The following is a 13,628-nucleotide window of genomic DNA, read 5'->3' on the forward strand; positions in this document are numbered from 1 at the left end:
GAAATAGAGAGCCATTTTTTTCACTTAGCTAGCTAGCAAATGCAGCGAGCTAATTTAGCCTACTGAAACACCCTGCTCAAACAGAGGGATGCTATGCTAGCTAGCTGGCTATGATTTTCCAACACAACACTGGAACTCTTCCAAGTCAAGGTAAGCTTTTTCGTTTGACTAATTTATTGCCACCGGGGCCCACCAGTGTAACTGCTTACTGACTGCACACTGTAACCTTACTGCTTGATTGTAATGGGTTTACTAACTCATTAGTTCTATAAGTTATGCTAACTATGATGTTACTTTCGCTAATATGATGAGAACGATGTAGGTTGTGTCTAGCGGTTTGGTTTGGAAAGGTTTTTCCGCCTGGTCATATACAGCTGATGTGTTGTGTATTGAAGTCCACAAGCGAAGGGAAGAGGTGAGAGGAGGAGAGTGCATAGGCACAAGACAAAATACAACGTGGCTGCTATGAAAGTGAACTGTGTTCACACGTGATCAGGGGTGTATCCATTCCACCTATTCTGTTTTTTATTTATTTTTACAATTCTTAAACGGAAGCAAAAGGAACAAAAACGTGGATAAATATACCTGAATTTGTCCAATAGAAACTCTCTTGCAACTGTTGGACTAACGATTACACCCAATATCTGCTCGATGCAGGTAACAGTCCGAGGCGATATTGAATGTCACTGTCTGTCACCTCAAAGTTGTCTCTCGATCTGTGTGCACCTACTGTACATTTTAAACGTTCATTCATATGCCAGGTTGTAGCAATCTCATGATGCGTATAGGGAACATTTATGTGTCATGTAGTTGCCTAAACATATCAATGTTACATTGAACTGGGTGAATGGAATATGAATCACAGTCATCCAATATGCTGTAATATAAAATAATTGTCCTCCCTCATCTTGAACGGTACTGACCGCTACTGCTCGTAGAATATTCAGATTTAGTATATGTAGATGTATAGCTGAATTTGATCACAGCCATGCTTACTGTAGGTGAACCCACAGAGCCTAGGTCCATGCAATATTTATCGGACAGGACCCTTCGAAGAGTTAATCTCCCCTTCGGTGTCTTGGGCAAGTGTCCATAAGCACAGATGTGCGATGGAATGTATTCACAAAGTGAATGTGTTTATGTTCTGCCTGTGGTTTTGAAACATTCAAAGTTAATTGGGCTATTACTGGAAACTGTAATAAATCCCAAATGGCTTTGATAGGTTTGATATACTGTATTGTTGTTTGTCCTTTTTGTTGCGTACTACAGAGGAAGTATCCTTTCATGATCTGTCATCAATCTGTCCACCACCTTTCTTGACAAGTCCTCACAGGCATTATATTTATTTAATGCAAATGTGAATAGTTGATTTATTTTAAAAGAGCACAACAACTTCATATGGGATTTTCTTCTTATCCTGGTCACACATTCCACCTTCATATGGGATTTTCTTCTCATCCTGGTCACACATTCCACCTTCATATGGGATATTCTTCTCATCCTGGTCACACATTCCACCTTCATATGGGATTTTCTTCTCATCCTGGTCACACATTCCACCTTCATATGGGATATTCTTCTCATCCTGGTCACACATTCCACCTTCATATGGGATATTCTTCTCATCCTGGTCACACATTCCACCTTCATATGGGATATTCTTCTCATCCTGGTCACACATTCCACCTTCATATGGGATATTCTTCTCATCCTGGTCACACATTCCACCTTCATATGGGATATTCTTCTCATCCTGGTCACACATTCCACCTTCATATGGGATATTCTTCTCATCCTGGTCACACATTCCACCTTCATATGGGATTTTCTTCTCATCCTGGTCACACATTCCACCTTCATATGGGATTTTCTTCTCATCCTGGTCACACATTCCACCTTCATATGGGATTTTCTTCTCATCCTGGTCACACATTCCACCTTCATATGGGATATTCTTCTCATCCTGGTCACACATTCCACCTTCATATGGGATTTTCTTCTCATCCTGGTCACACATTCCACCTTCATATGGGATTTTCTTCTCATCCTGGTCACACATTCCACCTTCATATGGGATTTTCTTCTCATCCTGGTCACACATTCCACCTTCATATGGGATTTTCTTCTCATCCTGGTCACACATTCCACCTTCATATGGGATTTTCTTCTCATCCTGGTCACACATTCCACCTTCATATGGGATTTTCTTCTCATCCTGGTCACACATTCCACCTTCATATGGGATTTTCTTCTCATCCTGGTCACACATTCCACCTTCATATGGGATTTTCTTCTCATCCTGGTCACACATTCCACCTTCATATGGGATTTTCTTCTCATCCTGGTCACACATTCCACCTTCATATGGGATTTTCTTCTCATCCTGGTCACACATTCCACCTTCATATGGGATTTTCTTCTCATCCTGGTCACACATTCCACCTTCATATGGGATTTTCTTCTCATCCTGGTCACACATTCCACCTTCATATGGGATTTTCTTCTCATCCTGGTCACACATTCCACCTTCATATGGGATTTTCTTCTCATCCTGGTCACACATTCCACCTTCATATGGGATTTTCTTCTCATCCTGGTCACACATTCCACCTTCATATGGGATTTTCTTCTCATCCTGGTCACACATTCCACCTTCATATGGGATTTTCTTCTCATCCTGGTCACACATTCCACCTTCATATGGGATATTCTTCTCATCCTGGTCACACATTCCACCTTCATATGGGATTTTCTTCTCATCCTGGTCACACATTCCACCTTCATATGGGATTTTCTTCTCATCCTGGTCACACATTCCACCTTCATATGGGATTTTCTTCTCATCCTGGTCACACATTCCACCTTCATATGGGATTTTCTTCTCATCCTGGTCACACATTCCACCTTCATATGGGATTTTCTTCTCATCCTGGTCACACATTCCACCTTCATATGGGATTTTCTTCTCATCCTGGTCACACATTCCACCTTCATATGGGATTTTCTTCTCATCCTGGTCACACATTCCACCTTCATATGGGATTTTCTTCTCATCCTGGTCACACATTCCACCTTCATATGGGATTTTCTTCTCATCCTGGTCACACATTCCACCTTCATATGGGATTTTCTTCTCATCCTGGTCACACATTCCACCTTCATATGGGATTTTCTTCTCATCCTGGTCACACATTCCACCTTCATATGGGATATTCTTCTCATCCTGGTCACACATTCCACCTTCATATGGGATTTTCTTCTCATCCTGGTCACACATTCCACCTTCATATGGGATTTTCTTCTCATCCTGGTCACACATTCCACCTTCATATGGGATTTTCTTCTCATCCTGGTCACACATTCCACCTTCATATGGGATTTTCTTCTCATCCTGGTCACACATTCCACCTTCATATGGGATTTTCTTCTCATCCTGGTCACACATTCCACCTTCATATGGGATTTTCTTCTCATCCTGGTCACACATTCCACCTTCATATGGGATTTTCTTCTCATCCTGGTCACACATTCCACCTTCATATGGGATTTTCTTCTCATCCTGGTCACACATTCCACCTTCATATGGGATTTTCTTCTCATCCTGGTCACACATTCCACTTTCATATGGGATTTTCTTCTCATCCTGGTCACACATTCCACCTTCATATGGGATTTTCTTCTCATCCTGGTCACACATTCCACCTTCATATGGGATATTCTTCTCATCCTGGTCACACATTCCACTTTCATATGGGATTTTCTTCTCATCCTGGTCACACATTCCACCTTCATATGGGATTTTCTTCTCATCCTGGTCACACATTCCACCTTCATATGGGATTTTCTTCTCATCCTGGTCACACATTCCACTTTCATATGGGATTTTCTTCTCATCCTGGTCACACATTCCACCTTCATATGGGATTTTCTTCTCATCCTGGTCACACATTCCACCTTCATATGGGATTTTCTTCTTATCCTGGTCACACATTCCACCTTCATATGTGATTTTCTTCTTATCCTGGTCACACATTCCACCTTCATATGGGATTTTCTTCTCATCCTGGTCACACATTCCACCTTCATATGGGATTTTCTTCCTCATCCTGGTCACACATTCCACCTTCATATGGGATTTTCTTCTCATCCTGGTCACACATTCCACCTTCATATGGGATATTCTTCTCATCCTGGTCACACATTCCACCTTCATATGGGATTTTCTTCTCATCCTGGTCACACATTCCACCTTCATATGGGATTTTCTTCTCATCCTGGTCACACATTCCACCTTCATATGGGATATTCTTCTCATCCTGGTCACACATTCCACTTTCATATGGGATTTTCTTCTCATCCTGGTCACACATTCCACCTTCATATGGGATTTTCTTCTCATCCTGGTCACACATTCCACCTTCATATGTGATTTTCTTCTTATCCTGGTCACACATACCACCTTCATATGGGATATTCTTCTCATCCTGGTCACAAATTCCACCTTCATATGGGATTTTCTTCTCATCCTGGTCACACATTCCACCTTCATATGGGATTTTCTTCTCATCCTGGTCACACATTCCACCTTCATATGGGATATTCTTCTCATCCTGGTCACACATTCCACTTTCATATGGGATTTTCTTCTCATCCTGGTCACACATTCCACCTTCATATGGGATATTCTTCTCATCCTGGTCACACATTCCACCTTCATATGGGATTTTCTTCTCATCCTGGTCACACATTCCACCTTCATATGGGATTTTCTTCTTATCCTGGTCACACATTCCACCTTCATATGGGATTTTCTTCTTATCCTGGTCACACATTCCACCTTCATATGGGATTTTCTTCTTATCCTGGTCACACATTCCACCTTCATATGGGATTTTCTTCTCATCCTGGTCACACATTCCATGAAAATCCATTGACCAGGATATATAACAATCACTGAGAATGTATAAATAGACAAACTAGAACAGTGATTTGTTTCTATGTGCCGTGTAGTTTTGCCTTTCTGCTCTTAACTCACTCCATTTACAACAGTCCAAAGGCTAGCCTACATTACAAGCTGTTCAATACACCACCTTTATTGAAAAACAAATAGCTACTCAAACTGGCTGGCTGGAGGCTAAGACCAGAAGGTCACTGTGCCAAAGGGGTCCAGTTAGGGTAATTTCACTGGTTGAGATAAACTTGCTAAAGGTGGTTGTGTGTAAATTGTAATAGAGGATAGTTTACTGGGGAATTCCTCAGAGAAAATTTGGCCTGTATAACAACATGTCCCCTTTGTTACTGTGGCCTTTGTGCATCTTCGTTTCAGAGAATTTCACAGCAACTGTTTCCTTTCCATTTTAATTTTGTTTCGTAGGGAAGCTAGGAACTATCTTTTGTACTGCTATCAAAATTGCATCACAGGGTCTCCCGAGTGGCGCAGTGGTCTAAGACACTGCATCACAGTGCTAGAGGCGTCACTCCAGGCTGTCGCAGCCCGCCGTAACCGGGAGACCCATGAGGCGGCTCACAATTGGCCCAGCGTCGTCCAGGTTAGGGGAGGGTTTGGCTGGCCGGGATGTCCTTGTCCCATCGCTCTCTAGCGACTCCTTGTGGCGGGCCAGGGCGCATGCACGCTGACTTCAGTCACCAGCTGTACAGTGTTTCCTCCGACACATTGGTGCAGCTGGCTTCTGGGTTAAGCGAGCAGTGTGTCAAGGTCGTGTTTCGGAGGAGGCATGGCTCTCGACCTTTGCCTCTCCCGAGTCCGTACGGGCGATGGGACAAGATTGTAACTACCAATTGGATATCACGAAATAGGGGAGAGAAATGGGGGTGAAAAAATATCAAATAAAGTGTATCATAGGCCTAAAATCAATGAGCCCTGTCAGTCATGTCAGGAGAAAGCTGCATTGTTACTTTAACTTTCCAGTTACTTCTTATTACACTGGGTGTAAAAAATGTAGCTAACTAGCTACTGCAGCAGCATGTCAGTCCTGTGTATAGATCAGTTTAACACTTGATATCTAAACTGGTAATGAAGCTTACACAGTGCATTAAGGGAGACATCTGTTTTATCTTGGTGGGATCAATAGCCTTTAAACAATCCAATCCAAACAATCCAATCACAACACCATGATCAGCAGGCCAGTCTCAGCCACAGCACAGCCTTGTTATTTCTCTGCTGACATTTGGAGAGGAAGTAAGCCATATCAGGTCATGGAGGGTTTTACAGGATCACACAAAGGCACAAGGAGAGTGCATTTAATTGAGTCTGAACTGTGAGTCATTGGAAATAATAAATAATACCTCCCCTGCCATCGTGATCCTGGAGTAGGTGACTGCATTTCATGGTTTCCGGAGAGGGACAGCTAATACAACCACTTTGCTGGAGGATGAGTCATGTTTTATCAATGCAGGTAGCTGCCTCTCATCAGCCTCACGATGAGGATGCAAACTCAGATGACATCCCTAACACATGTATCCAAATACAGGCATGCACTACTCACACACTGTAACCTACACACATGCATGCAAACTTGCATCCGTTGCAAGGTATTTGGGTCTGAAATTGAAGCCATATGCCGTTTCAAAGAGGTTTCTCAGAAAAAGGGTTATCATCCTCGTGCAGGATTGACCTTTGGAACAAAATATAATTAAACACAGTTGCCAAAGGTTTTCCTCTTAAAGGTGTGATCACTACCATTTACTCGGTGGTGCAGAATTATAGCAGATCTGTACATTGTGCTTCTTAAACATACGTAGCTACAAGGCACTACCTATTGTGTAGCCTACAGAGAGCTAAAGTTCCATCAACCAAATTTTTTATTACCCCAAAATATGAATGGCTGTGAACTGCACCTACTATCCTCAAACAAACAGGCAGTGCCAGAAACTTGTCAGATGTCATTTGAGATCCCAACATTGTTAAATCTCTACTGGGTTAACAGTGTCACACAGGGCACTAGTGATTTGCCCTGTAGCCGTCTCAGTGAATGATCCCCCGGGGCCTGATTAGTACAAGACAGGAAACACAGGCCGGTCAGTGGAACAAACTCATCTGAACTAACCCAGGCTCTGGCCTTGTAATGAAATCTGAACCTGGAACCTACTGGGGTGAAGGCAACTCTACACACTCCTTTGAGGCTCGGCTTAGCAGAGCCTTGCACACAACCGATCGCTGTTGTAGCCTAAAGATGCCATTAGATCCCCCTCACACATATACTGAAATTGTTTTGAAGTCCAAAGCCCAGCAAAGTAAGCCACCCACCCACAGTTAGCCACAACAAGAGTATATGTGTAGTTTAGTTTGTTAGGGGTTGTTATTGGCAGAGTTTGAGAAACTAGGGTATATAGCCTATATAACCTTTCTACAGGCTGATTGGAGTTGGCAAGCCTTGAGATGTGATGGGGTCATAAAGAGCCAAGCAGCAAAGAAGAACACAGTAACTTAAGCCCTAGAAGAGTTTAACTCGACGGGTAGAGTTAACCTTTAGGACTGACCCTATTCTGCCGGTCAACATCTGAACCGACACTGACTGACCTGAGTGAGGGTGGGGTCGAAATTATAAGAGGTGTTGGCAAAATATTTAGCTGAAGCAGCAAGTCTGCTAGTGGTGCTGAGAGAGAGAAGGGTTGAGGGAGTCACATTGACAGGCTCATCTGGCCTGGGGCTGTTCAGGCATTTTCTCTCTCCATCAAAGTATAGGCGTGTAAGGATAAGCAACATTTACAGTAAACACTCAGCATGTTTTCTTAAAACACGTGCAGTAGTATAAGTGACATGTACTGATAATCAAGGCAGAGTAATGTTTTCATATACAGTAGTCACTAGAATGTGTGTAACCCCTGCCATGCCATAGTGTTTGTTTGGATAATGTTCCCCACTTATGAAGGCTTTGTTTTGATTTCCTCTCTCCCCATGTCATCTCTATGGGATGCATGCATCCATGACTGATCCGTTTGACTCACAGAGAGCTGCAATGCAAATTTAATTAATTCAATGTAATGTTTATAGTCCTTAATGTAGCTGACCCATTATGTTATCTGTCAGGCAGACACCTTATCAGTCTGAATAAAGGAAAAAGATCTGTGGGGGAAAACAGTGGAGTCCATTTGACGTCAGGCACTTTTAAATTCCGTTTTTAAATGATGGAAATGCCCAGAAATGACCTCACCGTGGTTGCTATGTAGATAACCTACAATAGTATGCTGTTAATAAAAATAGATGTGTTCTAATAATACTCAGTGGAGGATTTATGAGGCACTCTGTTGTAAAAAAAACACCTCAATTGGATTGGTCACCAATCTGTTTTGCATTTTAGAGAGACTTGTGCAGCTCTGGACATAACACCAAAACAACCACACAAAGGTGCTTATCTCTAATCCTGCCCTCAGTGAAACGTCACAGCTGGTTTTCTGCCTCAGCGGTTCATTTACTGCAAAACAGTCCTCTGCTGCTGTCTACGATACAAGGACTAGCCAACGTTTATTCTGTCAACTATGTACCTCTAACTGGGCTGCTGCCTCTGTGTGTTTTTACTATATTGTGTAATTTTATTCCCACTTCCACAAAATCCAATGAGGGAGGAAACAGCAGGGATCAAGGGTAGGTCCTGCCCACCGCCTGGGGGTGAGCTCTTCAAAAGTCCTCATATAATCTGCAGCAGGCCTCCTCAGCCTGTTAAAATGAATCCAATCTCAGGCCTGGGGCTAGCTGCAGTGCTTACAGTAGCTTTTTATAGGCATTTTGTGTGCCGGGGCATCTGAGAAGAGCTGGTGGAAGCAGATTGCTAAAACCACAGCGATATTATGACTCCTCTGTCTGGGGTTTAGAGAGACATGGGTCAACGCTGTGACTAAAGGGGACTATTTTGAGACAAGACTGATTTTAGGGTGCGTCTCAAACCGCAGAATTAAATGAAATTGTGTGATGCAATGTGATGATCACCCTTTTTATATCTGGAGGTCGGGTCCCACAGAAAGCGTATTCACACGTCATAAAGCCACAGACCCGGCGCCAGGATGAAGTGACTAAGCTGGGTGTACACACCGATTTTGGCCACAATTTAGCTGTCCTAGACAAGTTATTGAGATCGGAGACAAAATCCCCATGTCGTTGCCTACTCGGGGCACATGGCCATCACCGATGCTCGTTTAATGTGACCGAGCCAAAGGCTAAATCTGACGGCTACGATCCTGTCTTTGAGCAGTCCCAGACGCCCCAATATTTTCAAACATGTTTGAATCTATCGACACAAAATCTGCAATGCTCTTGTAGTGTGAGATGTGTTACGACAAGTTTTGGAGAATGGTGATCAGCAATAGCCAATGAGAGCTCGCCAGAGAAGAAGCCAGTGAGATGATGATGATGTTGTTTCGCTTGACCCAGAATGAGTAGACTCTTGAGTAAGAGCGATGACTACTAGTATGCGTCTGTACTTGCCTTTAACCAAAGCCAAAGTGTCAAATCATTACAGCTCTGAAGTTCACAAGTCATGTTTTTCAATTCAAAATGTTGGCTAGAAATGTCAACTCTGTATGGCACGATTGAATGTCTGACTGAACTTGTATGAGGCGGCTTTGAGCCACAGGTCATTTTAGCTATGTTAACAATCTAATCACATCATCACATCAGAATCTTGTAGTGTGTGACACCCCGTCTGTGCCAGATCATTTCGTGTGCGTAGCACTACATTGGCAAGACAAAACACTACATGAAAGACGGTCATTAAATGTGAGAGGATCAGCGATGTTAGGATTTTGAAAGTCGTGTAGTGTACACCAGGTATAAGGGGGCAGCACAATTTCTTGGGGTTCTTGCATTGGAACTATATTGATATCACAATATACCATAATAAACATAAAGTTCAAATGCCGAGACTCCGAGATCATTAAATGCTTTAGAAGTGCCAGTTGGCGAGAAATCTGCAGCCTTTCTCCGCTGGGCTGTATCAGAACAGTGAAGAGCTCCTTACCCAGTAAAGTCCATTTCAGTAATGAATATAGGCTACAAGATTGATAGGGTAATTCACCTATTTTAAACAGCCTATGTGAATGCAGCCATACACACATCGGTTTTACCAAAATAATGCAAACTAAATGCTGAAAGCCTAGTAGCCTAGTTACAGTATTCATGCATGCAAACAAAAATACTGAATAGCAGTTTGGCTTAGAATACCGACACCACTCCAAATGCAAACAAATTAACGCGAACAGAAAAACCAGTGGTACCAAAATATCAGATCGATAAAGGCATGACACAATCTATATTTAGGCCCGTGACATTAATAGTAAAGAAAAGATTAATAGAGATCTAAATAAACAAAACATAGCCTACAAACTATTACAGCTGTCTTGCCAAAAAAATAGGTCTATAGGCCCGCTTCAAACATGGCAAACCATGCCACTGAAGAGTTCAGCAGTACGTTGTGACATGGAATAATACACTTCCATGAATCAAATTTGACCCACATAATCAATCAAGAAATGCCAACCTACCATAAATACGTTTTGAATACGTACAGTTCAATTTACAACCACGAAAACCAACAGGCTACCAGGAAAAAACAGCCAACAGGCTACCAGGAAAAAACAGCCAACAGGCTACCAGGAAAAAACAGCCAACAGGCTACCAGGAAAAAACAGCCAACAGGCTACCAGGAAAAAACAGCCAACAGGCTACCAGGAAAACCACAGCTTGGGTCAGCAGCTTGGGACCACGTGAACAGAACCTTGGGAGAGGTGAGTGCAGACGGGGGAAGCCAGGGTGCTGTAACCCCGGATAAAGTGGATATAAAAGTTGACAAATCCCAGGAAACATTGCAGTTGCACTCTGGACGTAGACTGGGGCCAATCCACCATCGCTCTCACCTTCCCTGGATCCATCTGTACACTCCCTTTAGCGATGATGTAACCCAGGAAGGGGATGGTGGAGCAATGAAATTCGCACTTCTCTGCTTTCACAAAAAGCTGGTTCTCCAGGAGGCGTTGGAGAACCTGTCGGACGAGGTGGAAGCCTTGGGTGGGCGAGTGAAATCGAACCTCCTCTCATTCCTTTGCTCCCGTAATCGGCCATCGATCAGAATGGTCAAGGCGATGAGATCCGTCGGTAGTTCTCGGGCTGCAAGCTCATCCTTTACTTCCTCCGATACTCCGTGCAGGAACATGACAAAAAGTGCTTCCGGGTTCCAGGCACTCTCAGCTGCCAGCGTGCGGAAATCCACCACATACTCTGCCACACTGTGGGAGTCTTGCCAAAGCTGGAGTAACTTCGAGGCAGCCTCTTTCCCGGAGCATCGAAAACCTTCTTCATCTCCAGACTGAAGCATACGGCCAACTGTTGTTCCCATATTGCCGTAGCCCAGACGAGAGCCCTCCCGGACATCAGTGTGATGAGGTTCACTATCTTAGAGTGGTCCGAGGGTAAGGAGGAGGGCTCCAGCTCAATGATGAGGGAACACTGAATCGAGAAACGCCCGACAGGTGACCGACTCTCCATCAAAGCGTTCCGGGGGAGGTAAGCAGGGTTCCTGGGAAACCGAGGTGCCCGGGGAGGTGGCGCTGCTAACAGTCAGGTTACTGAGGGGCTGGGAAGTTGTGGTAGGCTGCCTAACAGAAAACCCGCGGAATTGCTCCAGCATTGTGTTCAACACTCTTTCGTGGTATTCGGCCAAGGTCTGGAACACTTCCATAAGACCATGAAGCAATTCCACGTGCCTTCCAATGGTGGCTCCTTGGGAGGAGATGTCGTTGCGGAGCTGGTTCGAGTCTACTGGGTCAGTCATGGCCAGTCTGACGAGGAGGAGGAGTAGTAGGAAGGATCGGAGGACCAATGCGCAGCGTGGTACGTGTTCATATTGCTTACTTTTAATAGAACACTGAAAAGTACAAAATAACAACGTGAATAAATTAAACAAACGAAACAGTCCCGTGTGGAACAAACACTGACACGGAAAATAATCACCCACAACTCAATAGTGAAACCAGGAAACCTAAGTATGGTTCTCAATCAGGGACAACGATTGACAGCTGCCTCTGATTGAGAACCATACCAGGCCAAACACAGAAATCCCGAATTATAGAAAAAAGAACATAGACAACCCACCCAACTCACGCCCTGACCATACTAAAACAACGACATTACAAAAAGAACTACGATCAGAGCTTGACAATTTGGGGATTTTTAAATGAATAATTTTCCATATTTTACAAATGTTTGTATTGAACTTTTATTTTTAGAAAATAAAAAATATGTCTGTTTTGAGTATCTGTTGTGTTGTCAACTCTGCCAGTGGCTTGTTAACGCTGTCAAATAATATTTGAATCACTGTTCTGCAACATATGCTTAAACAATTTAAATATTTGCTGTGCTAGACCCAAGGGATAATGTTAATGTTGTAAATCTAAAAAAACATGCCAAAATGCTAATTAAATTAGCCCTGGAGGATTTAATGGTGCTGTAAAACAAAAATATATTTGAATAATCTACTGTTAGAATGAAACAATCAAGGCCTTTAAACACTTGTTGAACAATAATTGTTCAAATGAAATGCCTTTTATGTTGCCTGATGGAGTTGACAGATCCAGTTAGTTGCATTGTATAAAGAAAAACAGAAATGAGAACAGCCTTTGGCCGTGGTAGTTTGGCAATACACAACACCTCGTCTGGCTTTATTGCTTCATTCTAAGATCTCAAATACATCTCAGCTCCTTTCCATGGTGTGATGGCTGATACTTTGGTCTATCAAAATATATACACTGCTCAAAAAAATAAAGGGAACACTTAAACAACACAATGTAACTCCAAGTCAATCCAAGTCAATCACACTTCTGTGAAATCAAACTGAAGCAACACTGATTGACAATAAATTTCACATGCTGTTGTGCAAATGGAATAGACAACAGGTGGAAATTATAGGCAATTAGCAAGACACCCCCAATAAAGGAGTGGTTCTGCAGGTGGTGACCACAGACCACTTCTCAGTTCCTATGCTTCCTGGCTGATGTTTTGGTCACTTTTGAATGCTGGCAGTGCTTTCACTCTAGTGGTAGCATGAGACGGAGTCTACAACCCACACAAGTGGCTCAGGTAGTGCAGCTCATCCAGGATGGCACATCAATGCGAGCTGTGGCAAGAAGGTTTGCTGTGTCTGTCAGCGTAGTGTCCAGAGCATGGAGGCGCTACCAGGAGACAGGCCAGTACATCAGGAGACGTTGAGGAGGCCGTAGGAGGGCAACAACCCAGCAGCAGGACCGCTACCTCCGCTTTTGTGCAAGGAGGAGCAGGAGGAGGACTGCCAGAGCCCTGCAAAATTACCTCCAGCAGGCCACAAATGTCTGCTCAAACGGTCAGGAACAGACTCCATGAGGGTGGTATGAGGGCCCGACGTCCACAGGTGGGGGTTGTGCTTACAGCCCAACACCGTGCAAGACGTTTAGCATTTGCCAGAGAACCCCTAAGATTGGCAAGTTCGCCACTGGCTCCCTGTGCTCTTCACAGATGAAAGCAGGTTCACACTGAGCACGTGACAGACGTGACAGAGTCTAGAGACGCCGTGGAGAACGTTCTGCTGCCTGCAACATTCTCCAGCATGACCGGTTTGTCGGTGGGTCAGTCATGGTGTGGGGTG

At 43.6% G+C, this 13,628-nt stretch overlaps 2 protein-coding genes across 4 annotated transcripts in view; both read right to left on the reverse strand.

The window, feature by feature from the left end:
* Nucleotides 1-13,628, reverse strand: part of LOC118396747 (peptidyl-prolyl cis-trans isomerase FKBP8-like) — a 49,209-nt gene that overhangs the window by 15,187 nt on the left and 20,394 nt on the right. The gene's annotated exons all lie outside the window — the stretch shown is intronic.
* LOC127908236 (uncharacterized protein DDB_G0290685-like) lies at nucleotides 1,288-3,960 on the reverse strand. Of its 3 annotated transcripts, none has more exons than XM_052465790.1 (2): nucleotides 1,939-3,960; nucleotides 1,288-1,812 (listed from the first exon to the last, which is right to left on the reverse strand). In XM_052465790.1, exons 1-2 carry the CDS (start codon nucleotides 3,947-3,949, stop codon nucleotides 1,376-1,378), a joined length of 2,448 nt encoding a protein of 815 aa, XP_052321750.1. In that variant the 5' UTR covers nucleotides 3,950-3,960; the 3' UTR covers nucleotides 1,288-1,375. The 3 variants fall into 3 exon arrangements, with proteins under 3 accessions (XP_052321750.1, XP_052321751.1, XP_052321749.1); XM_052465791.1 differs by having other exon boundaries at nucleotides 1,288-1,560; nucleotides 1,771-3,960; XM_052465789.1 differs by having other exon boundaries at nucleotides 1,288-1,518; nucleotides 1,561-3,960.

Source organism: Oncorhynchus keta, chromosome 17 (assembly GCF_023373465.1).
Source record: "Oncorhynchus keta strain PuntledgeMale-10-30-2019 chromosome 17, Oket_V2, whole genome shotgun sequence".
NCBI classification, from domain to species: Eukaryota; Metazoa; Chordata; class Actinopteri; order Salmoniformes; family Salmonidae; genus Oncorhynchus; species Oncorhynchus keta.

Bases quoted from the DNA above. Each gene is read 5' to 3' on its own strand.
- LOC127908236 (XM_052465789.1), bottom strand. From the start codon at position 3,949: ATGTGTGACCAGGATGAGAAGAAAATCCCATATGAAGGTGGAATGTGT. The intron at 1,519-1,560 runs GTGGAATGTGTG...TCCCATATGAAG, and splicing joins GAAGAATATCCCATATGAAG to GTGGAATGTGTGACCAGGAT.